The sequence below is a fragment of the Silurus meridionalis genome, chromosome 5, assembly GCF_014805685.1.
Source record: "Silurus meridionalis isolate SWU-2019-XX chromosome 5, ASM1480568v1, whole genome shotgun sequence".
In the NCBI taxonomy this organism is placed as follows: Eukaryota; Metazoa; Chordata; class Actinopteri; order Siluriformes; family Siluridae; genus Silurus; species Silurus meridionalis.
Window position 1 is genome coordinate 14,663,147 of NC_060888.1, and position 18,622 is coordinate 14,681,768.

General features: G+C 36.0%; 1 protein-coding gene across 1 annotated transcript in view; it reads left to right on the forward strand.

Annotated features, from left to right (window-relative positions):
- The first annotated feature begins 1,850 nt into the window (after nucleotides 1–1,850).
- The window catches only part of kdrl (kinase insert domain receptor like), a 42,591-nt gene continuing 25,819 nt past the window's right edge, over nucleotides 1,851–18,622 (forward strand). Inside the window, exons 1-11 of the mRNA XM_046849450.1 lie at nucleotides 1,851–2,355; nucleotides 7,212–7,293; nucleotides 8,315–8,511; nucleotides 9,864–9,985; nucleotides 10,634–10,796; nucleotides 10,926–11,062; nucleotides 11,522–11,693; nucleotides 11,783–11,861; nucleotides 11,973–12,139; nucleotides 13,758–13,839; nucleotides 16,182–16,378. Of these exons, the coding sequence (XP_046705406.1) occupies nucleotides 2,292–2,355; nucleotides 7,212–7,293; nucleotides 8,315–8,511; nucleotides 9,864–9,985; nucleotides 10,634–10,796; nucleotides 10,926–11,062; nucleotides 11,522–11,693; nucleotides 11,783–11,861; nucleotides 11,973–12,139; nucleotides 13,758–13,839; nucleotides 16,182–16,378 (1,462 nt within the window). The 5' untranslated portion in view covers nucleotides 1,851–2,291. The remainder of the gene's footprint in view (nucleotides 2,356–7,211; nucleotides 7,294–8,314; nucleotides 8,512–9,863; nucleotides 9,986–10,633; nucleotides 10,797–10,925; nucleotides 11,063–11,521; nucleotides 11,694–11,782; nucleotides 11,862–11,972; nucleotides 12,140–13,757; nucleotides 13,840–16,181; nucleotides 16,379–18,622) is intronic.

Consider the following 18,622-nt stretch of genomic DNA (forward strand, 5'->3'; position numbering starts at 1 on the left):
GTTTTTTGTTGTTTATATGTTTACATGCATATCCATTAATCTGACTTGCGTATAAAACAATTATTATTATTTTTTTTTAAACGACTTATTTGCAATGCAATGCGCAATCTGGAGTCTTTCTGCTTAACTATATGACATAAACCCCAATGAAAAAGCAAGTTTAACTAGACACATACCATATGAAGTGCAAATATGAAGACTGGCAATGTTTAGGAGCAGACCATAAATAAAATTTTAAACCAAAACTTTATTTTAGTTAAAAAGAAAATTTTCTTTAACTGAATGCTGCATTTATATAGCAAACTAAAAGATAAGAGAGATTCCCAATGCTGCAGTTGATGTTAAGGGAATAAGATGTATGTGAATAAAACAAAAGCAATTGATAACTATAATTACCACCACAAACAAGCATACATTTTAGTGAATTCCATTTAAATCTAACCTCTTAATTTTTGAGCAAGAGCTTGTACATTATAATAATATAACAGTATATTTAAGGTACTATTTATTTCATCAGTTCTTGTTGTTTCAACCGAGGTCAAGCTGAATACACACAACTGTTTAAACTTTGTATTGTTTTTTGCACATTAGGTAAAAAAAAAATCTAAATGTCTTAAAAGGCCACTCCTCTCAGATCTAAACTTCCAGCAATTGTTCCCATTCAGCTCTTATCTAGCTACCCTTCTGACCTATGGTCCACAGCTTAAAAACAACTAAATAGCAGAAGAAAAAAAATGTTTATGTGTGTTTGGTGTTAAGGATGTAAAATTAACTATAATGTAGTGGTTAAATGAAGTGCACTAACCTGAAAAGGGCTTTCAGTATTTGTTTATTTGGTCCAAATCTTTTACGAATATATAATTAGATGGCATAAAAAGCAGGTATAATTTATATATATTTAATCAGCAATAGAGTGGCCTCCCAAGTTCAAGGCTCATTTTCTTTGCCACACAGTGATTAAAATAACAAACTGTGTATCACTTCTAGCAAATTGCTACCAGATTTGGCCGCTCAGATACAAAACATCCATCTTAAGCTTTTGAAATCAAGGGAGTGAATGGGGATTCCTCTGCATGAAGTGTGTTATCCCTATAGCATCAAGGTGAACAGTTTATTGATCTTGCAGACACCATGGGGATGAGGGACAGAGTTTACCATTGATTATTTACGTTGATATAATTTAGGTGTGTCCTGTTTTTTAAAAGATAAAAATAAACCCCGGACTTTGTTTGTCCAATGCATTTAGTTTGATAGCATTTTACCTACTGTGTAGAGACAAATGGATCGTGTAACAATTAAAGTCGACCGAACGCGTGTAACGTGTTTGTTTTGTTGAGTGACCCGATACCCTATTTTAATAGTGTAAATTTAAAAAATTCAAAAATAATGCAACATTGGGAGAGAATATAATGGCGTCAGAAGGAGTTTGTTATTGGGGTTCCACTATTAAAAAGTTATATTTGTGACATCTCAATAACATCACACTATATCTGCGCAAAGGAGAAGGATATAATGAGATAAAGATTTTTGGATCATGAAATTACCTTTACTGACAATTGGTATGACAGAAAGAAAGGATTCGTCATTAAAAAAAACCGTCTGTCTACAGTAGTTAAGACGTTTCTAAATAATACAGTTTATGGCGCTGGAGGTGAAGTTTTTCGATTCATATGGCAGGAGCAAATTAAAATAATAACCTGAAATATGAGTAAATAGACTCAATATGTGAAGCAGATGTACGTTTGGCTGCAGATGCAACAGCGCGCGCTACAAGTTCACTGGACTATGACGTTGCGTCGTGTTTCCTATAAAACCTGCAAGCGCGCGCAGCCAACGCAGTTTAGAGAGCACTGCCTCGTTCAAGAGCTGGTGCAACATCTCAAGACTTTAATTCATTCAAACTTTTATCTTTGATGTAATCTTTTACCCTGGGACTTCACAGCCTTTTCTTTACGAAGCTTCCGAATATAATTTGTTTCCCAAATTTTGTTTCTATTTAAAAAGAAAAAAAAGAAAAAAAAACTCCAAACACTCGCACCTGTGCGTAATTCTCATCTTGAGAGCAGTTTGGGACGCTTCTCTGCTTTATGGGATGTACCTCGTCGGATCGAATACTTTGAACTTCATGCAAATATGCTCTTATCATAGGGATCTTCACTAAACAATACCATTGACTGGTTTTTCTTCACTGGAAGGAGGCACGTCCGCAGTTTGAACTGATTTACGAGTAACTTGTTTCTTGGAGTGAGTGATACTGCAGGACACCGACACCTTCTCGAAACCACCTGAAAATGACTCCGAAAGAAAGAGCGGCTTTCATAGTCCTGCTTTTTCACTGCTTGATGCCAGCGAAAGGTAATTGCACATCTTTTAAACCACTCACCCGTTTATTTATCCTACCTGTGTTTAGAATGTGTGCCTTACTTTGCAGGCTACCGAACATCTCACAGCTGTTTATATGCAGACCAGTAGACCAGTGGACGAATTTTAGAATAAATCTTAAGTGCTCATCAATGCTGTCAATAAACAGTTGCTTATCTATACTGGGCCACGAAGAGCATCAAGACCATTTTTCCACTTTAACACCTGTGGTACTTTGTGGCTGTTTGGGTTGATGCGCTCTGCCTGGTACTGCAGTTCCTTTTAATTGCACAGGAGGGAGTTTAGTCACAGTGAAGCGCTGATCCTGCCGCTGTGGACCTGCTGAGCTTTGAGAGAATCACCAAGCTGCTTCTTGATATATTTAAAGTCGCGCGTGTTTGCTTCAGCTGGTTTTCATTTAAGTGCTTGCGGGTGAAACATTGGTCAGCAGTAAGAGGCATGCTCAACTGTATATGCTCCAGATATGAGTAAGTAATGCACCTTGTATGCACTGTCACTGGAGTGTGGTCCAGTTGGCATTTATGTAGGCTCACTTGTTATAGGTGAAAGTCTGCTTAGTGAATATTCTGCATTGTTTACCATCCACAGTAGGCGTAGATGGTTTGAAAATCTCTTTGTTTTCAGGATGCAGTTGAACCCAAAACAGTAGGATTGTGTGGAATGTCTAGTGTGAAAAGAGAATTTCTGTTCTCAGGAGAAGTAGTTAGAGGTTAGTTAGTTGCTATGTGGCTGCTTTTCTGTCTGGTTCTCGGAGCCCATAAATAAATACGCATATAAAGGGTGGATGTTGCTTAAGATGCTGCAGATACACATCTTCCTCTGAGTATCCAAACAAAAAGAGACTCCCTGCTTAGATCCTAACAGAGGAAATGCTACTCCTCCCACCTGTAGCCATTTTGGTCCTCACGCTTTGTCTACAAGGTTTCCATGTAGACTTCCTTCACTGTCCACATGGCAAGCGTGGGAAACACACATGGAGGAAGTGGATGGAAAGGCAGGAGGCACCCTGGAATTGTTCTGGCCACAGAGGTCAGGGAAATGTGACACGCTACCTGAATAAAGATTCCTTCCCCAAGATTCTTGTATGCCCAGTTAACTGTGACTATAGCTGAATTATTTCATACAATCACTGGGCATGAAGAGTTATGCCATTGTTTTATGAAGGCCAAAAATGCATTGTTGCACCATACACCAAATACATAATCAAAAAAGGTGTGCAGTCAAGGTGATTGTATAAGAAATAAGGGAGCTGTTCACCACCTTCAGTTGATTTTATTGCAAGAACTTAAAAGTGCATAGAATATACAACAAATTAAAATTTCTAAGCTTAATAACTTATGTTTTAATAATGTTTTAATGTACTATACAATAATGTGGGGTGCTCTTTGCTAAAATACTTACATGGTTAAAGGTGGTCAATATTTTAACAGTCTGTGATCACTAGTGAATATAACAAGCACTTTACTTGGCTGGTGAAAATGGAAATAGGTTAAATTGAGATTATTGTCAATGGGTCTCACAAAATATTAAAAACATTATTTTATAACAACCTCATTATGGTTTATCACTATGATTTGTAATTAAAATACCATTCTTTTAGAACCATGAATGCTCAAGCAGAACAAGTGCATAAAGTGTAATGCTAGAAAATGTTCTTTTGAGTGAATTTACAGCATAAGTGAATAGGATTTCTCTTAAATGACTAACATTAGACACAGACCTTACTTTTAGTGAATATTCAAGTATTCTGATATAGATCGAAGGTAACTGCTTTGCTGTGTCTCAGTCACAGATGTAGTATTTCTTGTTAAAAAACATGTATTTTGCATTTTCTGTCAGAAGTCTTTCTGTGTGCATCATGGAGGAGATTCGAGGTGCACTAATACAGGAAACTAATAATCATCCAGTTGATAGAGTTCAACCAAGTGCATATTTGTCGTCTTTTAATAAATGAGTGGAATGTGTGAGCTGTTAATATGGTAGTCAGTAAATCACAAAAAATTATTACTATTTCACATGCATCCTTTAAAATGAGCCTAAATACTGGGCATGGTGCCAGTCCCAACCCCATGTCCTATGATAAACACATTGGTTTCAGAGCGAGATATAATGCATTTTTATACTTTTATATTGCAATTTCAGGGTGAATGTACTTTACCAGTCAATGCAAATCCTGTGGGATTTAATGCATATTATGAGAGCTTATGGGATTCTATTCCACTTTTGAAGGATAAAATAACCTTATTTAAGTGGAATTACTAGTAAAACCTGACGGTTAAGGCACTATTTGGCCATGTGTTTTTCTACTTGCATTTATTAACGACAGGAGAGGTGGACAGTTACACAATCTCTGAATTTCGAGCTAATAAAAAGTCTGGATTTTTTTACATTTTTATTGTTTTAACCTTGCATTTTGGCAAAAGAAAAACTAGTTGGAGCACCACTGTTGTGCTTGTGTATGAGAAGCACTTATTATATTTAAAATGTACAAAGATTTTGAACAGTTTTTGCAGATCATTTTCACTCGTCCTTATATAAATGCCAAATGCCATGCCATCAGGTACTAAAACTTGGGGTTGATTACTCTAATGGATAGTCATTCCCTTGAAACCGCAAAATGAATATGCAGTAAACACAATAAGGGTGGTCATTCTCTATAGAGTATCCAAGGACAAAACAATTTATGTGTGACATTTACTCAGTTTCTTTCGTGAGGTCTCTAACTAATTTTTACATTTTTTTTTGTTCTTTAGTGTCAGTGAACCTTGTACCAAGGCTACAGGAACTATGATTCTCTATTGTGTGTGTGTGTGTGTCTGTGTGTGTGTGTGTGTGTGTGTGTGTGTGTGTGTGTGTGTGTGTGCACTTAAAAATTATACCCTCCTCAGAGACACCTTTACTGGCATACTGCATCACACAGTGAGTTGACAGGAAGAACAGGGAGTCCTAAATTAACTGCAGTGAAGGGAATTCCGCAAATTATGCCATTGCAATATGAGGGCTGTTTGTTGAAATTTTCTCATCACAGACGATCCATGACTAACCCTGTATGCCTGATGTAGAGTTCCATTTGTCTGAGTCACTTGTTTGTATACTGGTTCTAGTTACTCAAATTAATATAAAAAAAATGTCAATTTTTACAAGTCAGTAATGTCTTTTATCTTTGCTTATTTTTAATGCTTCATTGAAAAGTAATGATGTACTGACTTAATAGTTTTAGAAGAAGAAGAATCCATTAGACGGAGGTATCTGAGAAACTCATGTATTTGGCAAGTTAATAATTGGAACTATAGCCAAAGCTTCAGTTTGCTAAATCCTGCATATGTACCCAGAATTTTCATATATTTTTGTCTGTTACAAATTTTGATTGGGCTTCTATGCAAATGATGATCCAGACCCTCCTTGTACCACCGCAAACTCTATTTCTGGCATTTTTTAGATGCTGATCTGAGAAATGCAAGCCACAGCTGTTGAAAAGGGGGCGAGCTGCTTGTTGAGGTCAATATTGGGCAGGAGTCAGTGGCAGGTGGGGGTGTAATATGGCAGCACCTGGGTGCAGTGAGACAAATATGATGGAAATGTATAAGAAAGAACGCTTTTAAGTACTGCTGGAGGCCCTGAACAGGCCAGCTGTGAGGATGAACACTGAGAGTTTGTAGATTTTAAGTGCTGGGTGTCTCACCAGTTTATGCACACAGGTCCACATCTGTGAGAACATACTCAAGGGAGAGGAAATGTGTGCATGTGCATAACCAGCTGATGCCAATATTAAAGGAATGCTGCAGACTGATTGAAACAATTGGCACATCTCATTGTAAGGACTAAACTCATTTAGCCACACTCCGGCTACTGAGATTTCTCCTTCAGTCACAAGCAACCTACTGTTACTCTAAATTTTAATGAGTATGCCTTTTATCAGGTTTTAATAGAAAATGTTAAATAAATTAGAAATAACAAACAACATAAACCACCAACATAATATTGAAGTTAAACATTTTACTGAGCAAAATACAGTGTTATTATTTTATTAAATTTTTTCTCATTCCACAAACAATTTTTACAGAGGAGTTTTATTTTTAAACGTCATTTAAAATAGAATGGCATCTACACTTGTGGGGTGGTTAACTACTACTTAACTAATAAAGTAGTATTATTAATTAGACACAATGTGGTATAACAGTTTAAAGTGGTCAGTGAATATTGAAAGACTGCAATAGGGCAAGTGATAAGTTTTAGTATAGCATGCTATACTGATGTAGCTGTGTTGAAGGAGTTTTGGAAAAAGGGTAGCATCGGTCTGAAAGAGGTGAGGACACAAGCAATATCCCTTCCCGTAAACTAACCTTGAAGTAAAAAATAACAATGATGTAATAGCAGACACGGAGGAAGTTCTTATTAAGTAGCAACATTGGTGGGTAAGTTCATTCTTCCAGTGCAGCTGTGCTTTTATACTTTCTTTCACAATGCACAAAAGAGATTTTATTGGGTTTGTATGTTTGTGTGTTTGCAAGTGTGCCAAACAGAAGTAGGGTACAGTGATTAAAAGAGAGGCATAATAGTGAAGCCTAATAAAGCTTTTTTTGGACAGAAAGTAGTAAAATAATTAATGGGAGAGTTTTTTTAGAGGAAGAGAGAGAGAAATTGTGAGTGATGGTAATTCCTGTTAAGAACTGCAGGCATTTTGTCTTAAAGGCCACCTCCAACAGGTTTGGGTCTGGCTTGATTTGAAGTGAGAAATTCAGTAAATTAAGCAATTACTTTCATTGTAATTACAATGCTGGTAGAGGAATAATATTGCTGATTGTCTTCGCTGTGTTGTGTTTCTTTAGGGATGGTGTTAGAGCCACAGCTGCATCCTCCGAAAGACATACACCTGCAGCATGCTGGAGGCTCCCTTATACTCATTTGCAGGTACTGTATTCTCCTCCTGCACACAGCTGACTAAGTCTTGTTTCTACTGCTTCTGTGACTTCAACTATGGTTGTAGTAGTAGCAGCAGAGACACATCTGTGTCCTGTAATGTCTATGTAAGTTTCATTTAGCTGACCCCACAAATTGTGGGACATTTAAAACCAAATGGTGTTTATTATATTTGTGATTATGGGGATGATAAATCAATCCTTATCTATATGTATTGCTGTGAGGATATAAGTAATCAGGCACAGTTCTGTAGAAGGATAGTTGGATGTCCAGAACCATTTTTTCTGACTGTGTTAATCCTAATGCCTTAAAATCTCAGCTTAATATCCCTTTAGCCCGTAAATTAAGAAATCATTACATTGAATTATTACATATTCATTGACTCTATTTATTAAATCGTATGGTCTCATTTATTCAAATCATTCTAATTGAGAAAGTGGTGGTAGTGTGAAATGAAACATGCATGTTTATTGAATATTTAAGGAGACTTGCATCATGTTGCAATCATCTCAGGAATGTTAACCCCTCATGGTGATGCTTGTGATGCTTCCCTAAAAGGTCATGTGCTTTGTCTCTGATTTGTCCATTCTATCTGGCTCATTATGAGGGACTAATATTTTTTGTCCTCCCAATGTGGATGCAACCCACTGGTATGTCAAACATGGCATGTTTGATGCTCTTCTGGGATCTGTTTAATGTGATCTTGTTTGAAAAATGTGTTGTTAGAAAAGTCCTCCAAGAAAAGCGACTTTCCCATGTGAAAGCCAGACTTCTAAGAATGCATTTAAAATTAGAAATTAATTTATTACCATTTATGAATGTATTAATGTGAAATGGTATAAATACAAATATGTGATGTGGCATTTAAAATAAAATTTCATAAATGTTGAAATGTTTAAAATCAAAATTATTCTACATTAAAAAAGTGAATGAGGTGGATTGTGTTGTTTGTGACTGCTCTTATGCTGAATGTTATTCATTTATTAATGTTTATTATCGATCTATGGATTAGAGGGTCGACCCAAGTGCATTGGCGGCTTGCCAATAGGAATCTAAGATCTGAAGGGGTCCACATTGAACCATGCGAGCTAACTACAAACTGCAGCAAGTTAGTGATGCACAACCTGAAGTACACTGACACAGGATACTACACTTGTAGTCACACCAATTCCAGAGAACTTCAGAGTTCCACATACGTCTTTGTCAGTGGTAAGTTATCTGTTTCATAGGTCACTTTTCAAAGTCAGCTCTGGCTAAACACTATATAATTCGGATGATCATCATTTGTAGTTTTTGATACAGTAATCCCTCGAAACAAAAAAAAGTGATAAAAAGATGGCAGACCAAAAATGCTTTTTTTTATTATTGTTTAAGAAGTAAATCATCCCACACACTTTAAACACACAGAAAACATTTGCAAGAATATAGCGAGATGAATTTTGTGTAAATTCATAGAAATACAATACACTTTATCGTACATTTATAGTGAGTACATGTACTGTAGTATTGTAGCCTATGCATAGTTTCTCTGTTTGTTTATTGGTTGAAGTATACAACCAGTGTATATATTTTCAGCATCCCCACAACACACTTTTGGAAACAACACTGCCTGTTCTTTGTCTCTTGTGTAAATGTATGATATATGATGTACAGTATTTTATGTATACAGTACTGTACTGTATTAACATTTAACTCAATTTCATAATTAATAATTATATCATTTTTAATAAATTTCATTATCTTACTATAAAACTCCATAAAAACAATTCCCTATAAGTTTTTTGGTCTATCGTTACTATCGCTAAAACCAGGAAAATCAGTGAAAACAAATTAGTTATGTGGCAAATGCAATTCCACGATAAACGAGATTTGAACCGCGGTAAACCGGGGGATTACTGTACTGTATGGAAATAAGAGATCCTCAGAAAACAGTTTTTTTTATTGCTGTTAGCCTTATCAAAATAATTTTTTAAATATATTTTATGTTGTTTTTATGAAAAGTGTAAAAGTTTAAACATTGAAAGTTAAAAATTTTTTGTACAAAGTCATGGTAAAACCAAATACTAAAACAATTGCAGCATTTACAAGACAATAAATCCAACTAAAATATGAGTTCTTGATAATTTATCCATTAGTAAGTGACTGTGTGATACCTACCAATTGTGATACTAACCAATCTCCAATGCTTTGAAATATGTAATGTGTGCCCCCACTGTGGAATTCCTTAATGGATAAACAAAAGTATGAAACTGCCAACCTGGCAATGAGGAAAATACATTATTGTATCAAATTAGGCAGACAGAACTTGGCTGTTTAGAGACAAATGTAGAGGGACAGGAAGGAATTTGTACAGGGCTGGATGACTTTTCGGAGACGGAAGAGTGCGATTGTGTTGGAAGCATTCACTATTGTTTCCTGCATGTTTTTCCATGTTCTTATTGGGTATCACAGTAGTAGTAGCAGTTGTATGTAAAAAAGGTTTTAGCAGAAGCCTCATCTAGTTAATCACATATGCATAAATACATATAGTACTCACAAACTTATGTATATTGTATGAACAGATCATCATCATCCATTCCTGGAGACTTCGAGGGAAAAAATCATTTATATATACAAGCATGAAAAACTTCTGGACATCCCTTGCAGGACAACATCTCCTGGTCTAAATGTTACTTTGAAAACAGTGAGTATTTTTGAAGGCTTGTATTTCACACACTGTGGAACAATTTATTAATACTTTTTTCAGTGGAGAAGATTGAGAAAGGTTGTGGAGCCACCCAGTTTAATTCCTTTAAAAATGGAAGGTGGTTGTTGAATATTTCCAGCCAGAAAAGTTTTGACTATAAATTCGACCATAATTTTTTACATCAGGGTAAAAAAAGTAGTAAAAGAGCTGGAAAAGGAGGTTAATGAACTAAAAAGATTATGCATGTTCCAGTATGTGTATATTGTCTATGTGCTCTTAAGCTGTACCCTAAGCTACTTTGCAAGTGACAAATAGTTCTCTGTTAGATGTTATAGATTGCTGTGTGACCTTCCTGCTGTTGGAACATCTGTGCCATTCATCCTACCCATTTCCTTCCTTCCCTCTTTTTCTAACTTCATGATAGTACAAAAGAAACATAATAAACAAACAATGTAAAATGATTCTCAAGACATGTTTTACATTTTACCACAAAGATAAAGTCCTACAGACCTTAACTGCTTGTTATGTGATTTGCTCTTATATATTAACATGTATTGACAGTTTGATCAGTATTACCTAACTCAATATTACAGAAAAAGAACTGTGATCTAAAAATGTTTTTATTTTTTATTTTTATTTTTTTAGATGTCCTCTATGAAGGACTCTGTCAAAGCTCGTATATCGTGGGATCCAAAAGTGGGTTTTAAGATTCCACTGGGTCCTTTTAAGAACAACACCAAGTTCACATGTGCTACCAGTGTGAATGGCAAACAAGTGGAAACAAGCTTCATCTTACTATATCTTATGAGTGAGTGCTTTTCAACATGTTCTCAAATATAAGTTTAGTCAAATACAGCAGTTAAAAATCCAGTGTCTGTGCATGTATTGTTAAATGTGTAACAGTATACATTTGTGTGATGCTCAACACTCTGTATAGGCAATGTTCCGGAAAATGTGCAAATCACCCCTGAGCATCCAAGAGTTATGGTTGGAGACACTTTGGTCCTCACCTGTTCAGACAACACCACCTACGATGGCAGGATTAAATTTGACTGGCAGTTCCAAAACAGCCATGTAAGTTTTTATGATAAACCAAAGGCAATTATTTATACATCATTAAAACAGTGAATGTCAAGAGATCAAGAGATTCTAAGTCTTTTTGTTCCATACACAATGTGGCCAAAAATTACATTACATACAGGCATCTATTAAACTCATGTTCATCCACACCAGCCTTAGCAAACCATGTATTTATGAAGATCTTACTTTGTACTTTGGGGCATTTTCATGCTGGAACAGGTACAATTGCTCATAGCCATATTCCAGTATATAGCATATAGCAGCAAATGGGAAACAACTCAATATTAGTGTCTATGTTTTTTAGTTAGATGTTGAATAATCATGTGCCTACATACATTTGGCCATATCGTGTATAATATTAAGTTAATTTAGGTAATATAGTAATATAAATTCTATTTAGGGTATCATTAAAAATAGTAATGACCATAAACAAATTGCTTATCTGTATGCCAGATCAGTAGGACTCACAACACTTATTTGAGAAGGAGTGGGTCTAACAAGCTCGTTGTAATGAGCAGTGAACTTATTATACCCAATGTGACCATGGAAGACAATGGCATTTACGCTTGCAGAGCAACAGTGAATGGCTTGAAGAAGCTTGCTTCAGTCGAGGTCACTGTACTTGGTGAGTATGTGCTGGACATATTTAATTATATTACTTTTACTATTGTTTTAGTGAATAAGTAATCTGATTTTATTTGTTGCTGTATGTAGAGCATCAGTCTCTCAGTATGACTCATGGAACACATGAAGATGTCAGCGGTGAAGAAGTGGCACCAGACAGAGAGTTGTGGTAGGGGCATAAAAAAGTTTTATATTGAAGAGTGATATCTATGTACTGAATAACAATCAGAACAAGTGAAGAAGAGATTCTCTGAATAATCCTGTAAAAAAATCTTTACAGGTACAAGGCTGACTTCTCCACCCATTCCCCTTTATGCTATGAGGAAATGGATCATGACTTTATCATAAAGGATATGAAAGAAAAAAATGCTGGAGTCTTTACTTTAGCTTTTACCAATCAGAAGAATGGGTTTCACAAGAACATAAGCTGCAGAATTTTTGCCAAAGGTGAGGTCACTTGTTTACCTCTTATATTTTGCCTATATCTATAAACTGTCCTGCATTGATCCTAGGAAGCATAGCCCTAAACCCTAAGCTTGGGGTTTTGCTAGCAATTGTTTTTTCCATTAAATAAATACAAAGTTCTGACTTATATCCATTTCTATCTTAATGGGAGTATCCAGACTCAAAAGGGGATCCCATCCTCATTTGGGTGATGTCAAGAGTGTGACTATTACAAAACACCGGAGAGTGAGAACTAACATAAACACTGGAATGTACGATTATGAGTAATATGCCCTCTACAGTCTTATACTGTCAGTTGACGTTATAGAACCAGGAGCTACTGAGCAACTCATTAAATAGCTCAACATTTGAGATCATCATAGATCCAACACCAGCTTCTCCATGCCAGAGCCTTTAACCACTCAAAGAGGTTCAATGTCCCTAGATGGTCGGGGTTGTTTGCGGGGTCGGCATCAACTTCTTTAAAGGTCCATAATCTTCATGAGGTGGGACGTGACTGGAGCTGGTGGAACCTCAGTATGCTTTGGGATGGGTAGAGAAAGAGAAGCAGTGGAGAGTAATTAGCATAGCTGCTGTTCATAATAATAACAAGCACAAGTTGATAATGTGCATTTGATCAGATCTACTGGAGCACAAGGTTATGATATGTGATATGTGTTATGTGTAGGACTCGCTAAAAAGATCAGTTTTTAATCTGCTCCTAAACTGGGAGAGTGTGTCTGAGCTTCCAAAGTTTAGGAGCTTAATATGACAATGCTCCTTTGGTAGACTTTGCTATTCTAGGAACTACTAGAAGTACAGAGTTTTGAAATCTCAAGGAGCATGATGGATTGTAGCATGTTAGAAGACTGGATAGATACATGGAAGCCAAACCATTTAGGGCTTTGGGGTAAGTAGCAATAGTTTGTAGCCGATTGGAAACTTAACAGGTAGCCAGTATAGGAATGATAAGATTGGGGTTATATGGTCATATTTTCTTGTATTTTACCTTGTGAGAACTCTGGCTGCTGCATTCTGGACTAACTGTAGCTTGTTTATGAATGATGCAGGACAAACACCTAGTAATGCATAACAATAGTCCAGTCTGGAGGTCATGAATGCCTGATAATTTCTCTGCATCAGATGTAGACATGTTTCTTAGCTTAGCAATATTTCTAAGGTAAAAAAAGGCTGTTTTTTTTTTCAAATACAGTCAACCCTTTTCACGATGTATAACTCACGGCTTGGAAAATGTCTGGGTTCTCATTTGGAACGTAACTAACAGCTAGTTGCGGATTATCTTAAAATTCGCAGGAATCCACAGCATGACCGAATGTTAAGGAACGTTAGGAATAACATTTAAACTTGTTTTCACTAAAAAATATCATCAATATTTTAAAAAAAAATTATTATATTAAAGTGACATAATGTCTAGATTAATTCACTAAGGTACCATAGGGGCTGTGGAGGGGGTGTCCAAAATGGCTTAACCCCCACGAGTTCCAGGGACCAATGTATAGGTGATATGATATGAGAGGTTGCTGTCTAAAATAACTCCTAGGTCATTTACTGTTGAACTAGTATTTACAGTGCACCATTGGCTGTGTTGTGTTTGCTGCAGGAATGGTATTAGAGCCACAGCTGCATCCTCCCAGAGACACGCACCTGCAGCATGCCGGAGGTTCCCTTATACTCATCTGCAGGTACTGCATTCTCATCCTGCACACATTCTGCAAAGCTCAAATTTCTATTCCTACTGCCACTATGGCTAGTGTGACAGCTAATGCTAATGGCTACTAAGATATTTATTTTTCCAGATACTGCAAAAAATGCCAGACATTACTAAAGGTTTTACTTCTTCGTGTCTAAACACATCATTTTGGTATCTTATAGTGTTTTCAAGGAGATTAAAAATCACTAGCAAAGAGCGATATTGGGTGGGAAACCATTTTTTTCTGACTGTGCTTACTCCTATTGCTCTTAAATCTCAGACTAATTTACCCCCAGCAGTTAAATTAAAACTGATAAGAATGGTATTTTTGCTTGAGGGCATTACACATTCAGTGATTTTTGGAACCTTTCAGTTTGGTCCAATTTTTGTAAATCATTCTAATTGCTGGAGAAAGTTGGATGTGGTATGAAATAAAACATGTTTATTAAATAGTTGTGGAGACTTGCATCATGTTGCAATCATGCCAGGAATGCTAACCCCTCTGAGTCTATGGAGAGTGACACTTCCCTAAAAGGGCATGTACTCTTAATGTCTCTGATTTGTCCATTCTATCTGGCTCATTATGAAGGACTAAAGTTGTTTGACCTCCCAGTCTGGAGGCAACCCACTGGTATGTCAGACATGGTATGTTTGATGCTCTTCTGGGAACACACCATCAAAGAAAAAGCATGTTCCCATGCGAAAATCAGAGATCAAAATGTACAAGAATAACAAAGTGGATTTCCAAAACTTAAAACTATAAGATCATTAACACAATATATATTGATTACTCTCCAGATGTATAAATGCATTAACTGATGCTTTTGGATTACCAGTACTACACAATGCTATTATGAGTGTCCAAAACATAGACCTCAGGGAAATTTATGTTTAGGTCATCTACAATCATTAATGTGATTTTGAGTAAGGAACTCAAAAATAGAATCGTCCTTCTCAAATTAGGACACCACTGATTATAGACCACAACCCACGCTTTAAGTTTTTGACATTCTAGAAAGGTCCATAAAGTCTGCTGTACACTTAAATGCAGTGCTGTTGTAAAAAAATATAATTAAATGCTTATACTTTGGAGATGACAGAATACTGCCTGAGCACATTGTTTAGTTTGCATAGGCTCTATAGATTGGTGGGTCTAGAAATAAAAATGATTTATTTTGTATTTTTACAGAGTAGCGCACCTCCGATTAAAACAAAACTTCTGTTTAAAAACTAGCTTAAAAATACAGTAAGTTTGTTTAGAACACATTATTTGTTCAATCAAAAATGTTTTACAATTAACATATTAATGCATTAATGCTTGTAATGTATTACAATTACAAGCCAAAGAAGTAATGCAGCATGGTATGTAAAATATACCCGTGACATTTCTACATCAGTTTATAACTGGTCTAATTTAGAGAAATGCACCTTCTTAACTGCTAAATTGTGATATTAAAACAAGCTAACTTAATACAATATAACACCGTAATGTTAATAAATTCGTGAAACTTCAAACCTCAATAGTTTTTTTTTTTGGCCTTCTATAGAAGCCAGGCTTACTCCTGCATATTGAACCATTTTACTGAGGAAGGGCCAAGGGCACTGATCCTAAAGTTCCATGCTGCTGTCTGGGGGCTTATCCATCTTCGATTGTACATGAATAGCTATAGAGCACCATAGCATGAGAATGTCCTGGTTTTTTTTTTCTTTGTTTTTTTTCTTAAGTAAACTGATTGGATTTTAAACTGAACCTATGCTGATAATGTGAAGCATATTGGTTGAACTAGAAAATAAGACATTCAAGATTGTATAGGGTGCAAAAATTTGTAAGAATATATATATATTTTTAACTAGAGTATAACTATTCAATTTAAATGCTACCCAAATAAAGTGTATTATGCAAATGATGAACTTGATCTATTTTTTCCACTTCACTTGTTTAACTACTTCTTCCTTCACAGGAGGCAACAGTTCTTAGCCTACAAAACCTTCTGTAATAGAAAAGCAGTATGTTGTTATGGTTGCCAATAGAGCCAAGAAAATGAACTTAAAGAATTTAATTTAGTTTTTATTTACATTTTACCATTTCAGCTTTGGGTTTCTAATAAATTTTTTATTATTTTTTTTTTGCAGAAATTATACCATTCATTGAGTTGATATTTCTGTATTACAAGTAACAGCATTGAAAATCTCAGTTTTACATAAAAAAAAAAATAATAATTTTTAATATGATTTTATGGTGATATTACTCTTGACATTCAGTTAGGCCATTTGTGTTATCTGCAGATGTTCCTATATGTTTTTCTTAATGTTCATTATTGATCTTTCGATTAGGGGGTCTACCCAAGTGCAGTGGATGCTTGCAAGTAGAAATCTAAGCTCAGAAGGGGTCCACATTAAACCGTGTGAGCTAACTGCAAACTGCAGCAAGCTAGTGATACACAACCTGAAGTACACTGATACAGGATACTATACCTGCAGTCACACCAATTCCAGAGAACATGAGAGTTCCACATATGTATTTGTCAAAGGTAAGTTATCAGTTTTATGTATGTCAGTTTGATGGGTTTTTATTCTTTTTGTTTTGCAATATGCCTCAGATTAAAGAATAATTAATTGGCACAGTAGTGACTTCTAAGGTTAGATTTAGGGTTACTGTTCAGAGTACAGTGTCACATAATGAAGCTGAAGCGGATGCAAGTGAAGAAATGTATTGATAAATTGCAAACCGAAATAACACAAAAAATAACAAAGAAGACTTTTGATACTTTAACAAAACAAAAAGCAATCAAGAGCATGACCGTAAGCAAGATGAATGAAACCTGACTGTAAGATAAATAGGCAACATGAAACATGAATCAACGCAAACAAATGTGTGACACTGAGTGAGTTCTATGTGAAACACAGTCCCAATCCATATCCTGACCCAGAAGCCTCCAGAAACTTCTCTTTAAATGCTGTGAGCATGTATTATCAACATTATTACGGTCTGTGTGTGATAAAATGTGAATGTGATAAGAGATCCATTGGGATTAAAGAAAATGTGCGCAATTTACTTTGTGTCTGATGTGTTTGCAGCTGTTTATCTGTTTTGTGCTGTTTTTTTGTTTGCTACATTCCACAGCACAAGTGTTTGTAAAAATAAAAAGGATCTTCAGAACTTAATGGTCCAGTAACTACAGCATTTACAAAGCCAGAAAATACTAACATATTAGTAACTGTGATTTTCTGAGTACACAAGCAGTCAGTAAGTGACCGTGTGATACCAGTTGTGGAAGATCTCCAGTGCTTAACATGTGGCTTCATTTTGCACTTCACTGAGGTTTCAACAAAAACATGAATCAGCCAACCCAGCAATGAAGCCTTTTTGTAACAACATTTTTATGAAAAGACATTTATAATGTCAAATTAGGCAGACAGAGAGACAAATGTACAGGGACAGGAAGATATTTGTATAGGGCTGAATGACTTTTGGGAGACAAAAGACTTGTGATTAAGTGTGATTGTGTTGGAAGCTCTGGTCATGACCATTATTTTCTGTTTGGACTCCTGTTTTTCCAGTTTCACCAAATGCTTTAACACATTTCTTATGAAAATTTACTCACTAAGCCAGAGTTTATTTTCTCATTGCAAAAGTTTGAGACTCAAGACATGTTAAACCATAGAACCATTTTCTAAAGGAGCAAAAAAAAAAAAAAACACTTTACACTATATACAGTATCTCACAAAAGTACACCCCTCATATTTTAGCAACCAATTCAGTATATTTTCCCAAGGGACAATACTATAGAAATGAAACGTGGATATAATTTAGAGTAGTAAATGTGCAGCTTTTTTATTTCACTTAACCATGCAAAGCCACATGTCATATTCATCATGTCCATGTGTTTGTCTGCTTGACAGGACCATACATATTTATGAATCTTGTATTAGAGCAGTTAAAATTTGGTGCTTTGAGTACAATTCTCTCATACCGATCACTGGATGTTCAACTTGGCACCTAATGGCAAAGAACTCTATGAGGATTTAATTATTAGAATTGTTGCACTGACAAAGATGGCCTAGACCAGGGGTGCACACACTTTGCATGTGAGCTACTTATAAAATGACCCAGTCAAAATGATCTACTTACAATAAATAAATATCTATTTTTTAAATGTCTTGCCATCTACCCACACTACCTTTGTGATCAACCGGTAGATCGCGATCGAAGTATTGGGCACCCCTGGCCTAGACTATAAGAATATCAGTAACACCCTGAAACTGAGTTACAGTACAGTGGCCAGGGCCATACAGAGGTTTTTCAATATGGGTTCCACTCTGAACAGGTCTCACAAGAGTCGATCAAAGAAGCTGAGTGATTGTGCTGTGCTTCAGATGCAGAAACTGGCTTAAAAAAAACATACACATGAGTGCTGCCAGCATTGCTTTAGAGTTTGCATAAGTGAAAGGTCTACTTGTCAGTGCTCAGACCATATGATGCACACTGCAACAAGTCAGTTTGCATGTCTGTCGTCCCTAGTGAGCCAGCCTCTTCTAAAGCTGGCTTACAAGAAAACCCGCAAACAGTTTGCTGAAGACAACCTGTCCCAGAGCATAAATTACTGGAACCATGTCCTGTGGTCTGATGAGACAAAGATAACTTGTTTGGCTCAGAAGATGTCCAGAATGGGTGGCGACGCCTTGGTGAGGAGTACCAAGTATAGTGTGTCTTTTCTACACTCAAGCATGTTGGTGGTAGCATAATGGTCTGGGGGCAGCAGCAATCATATGAG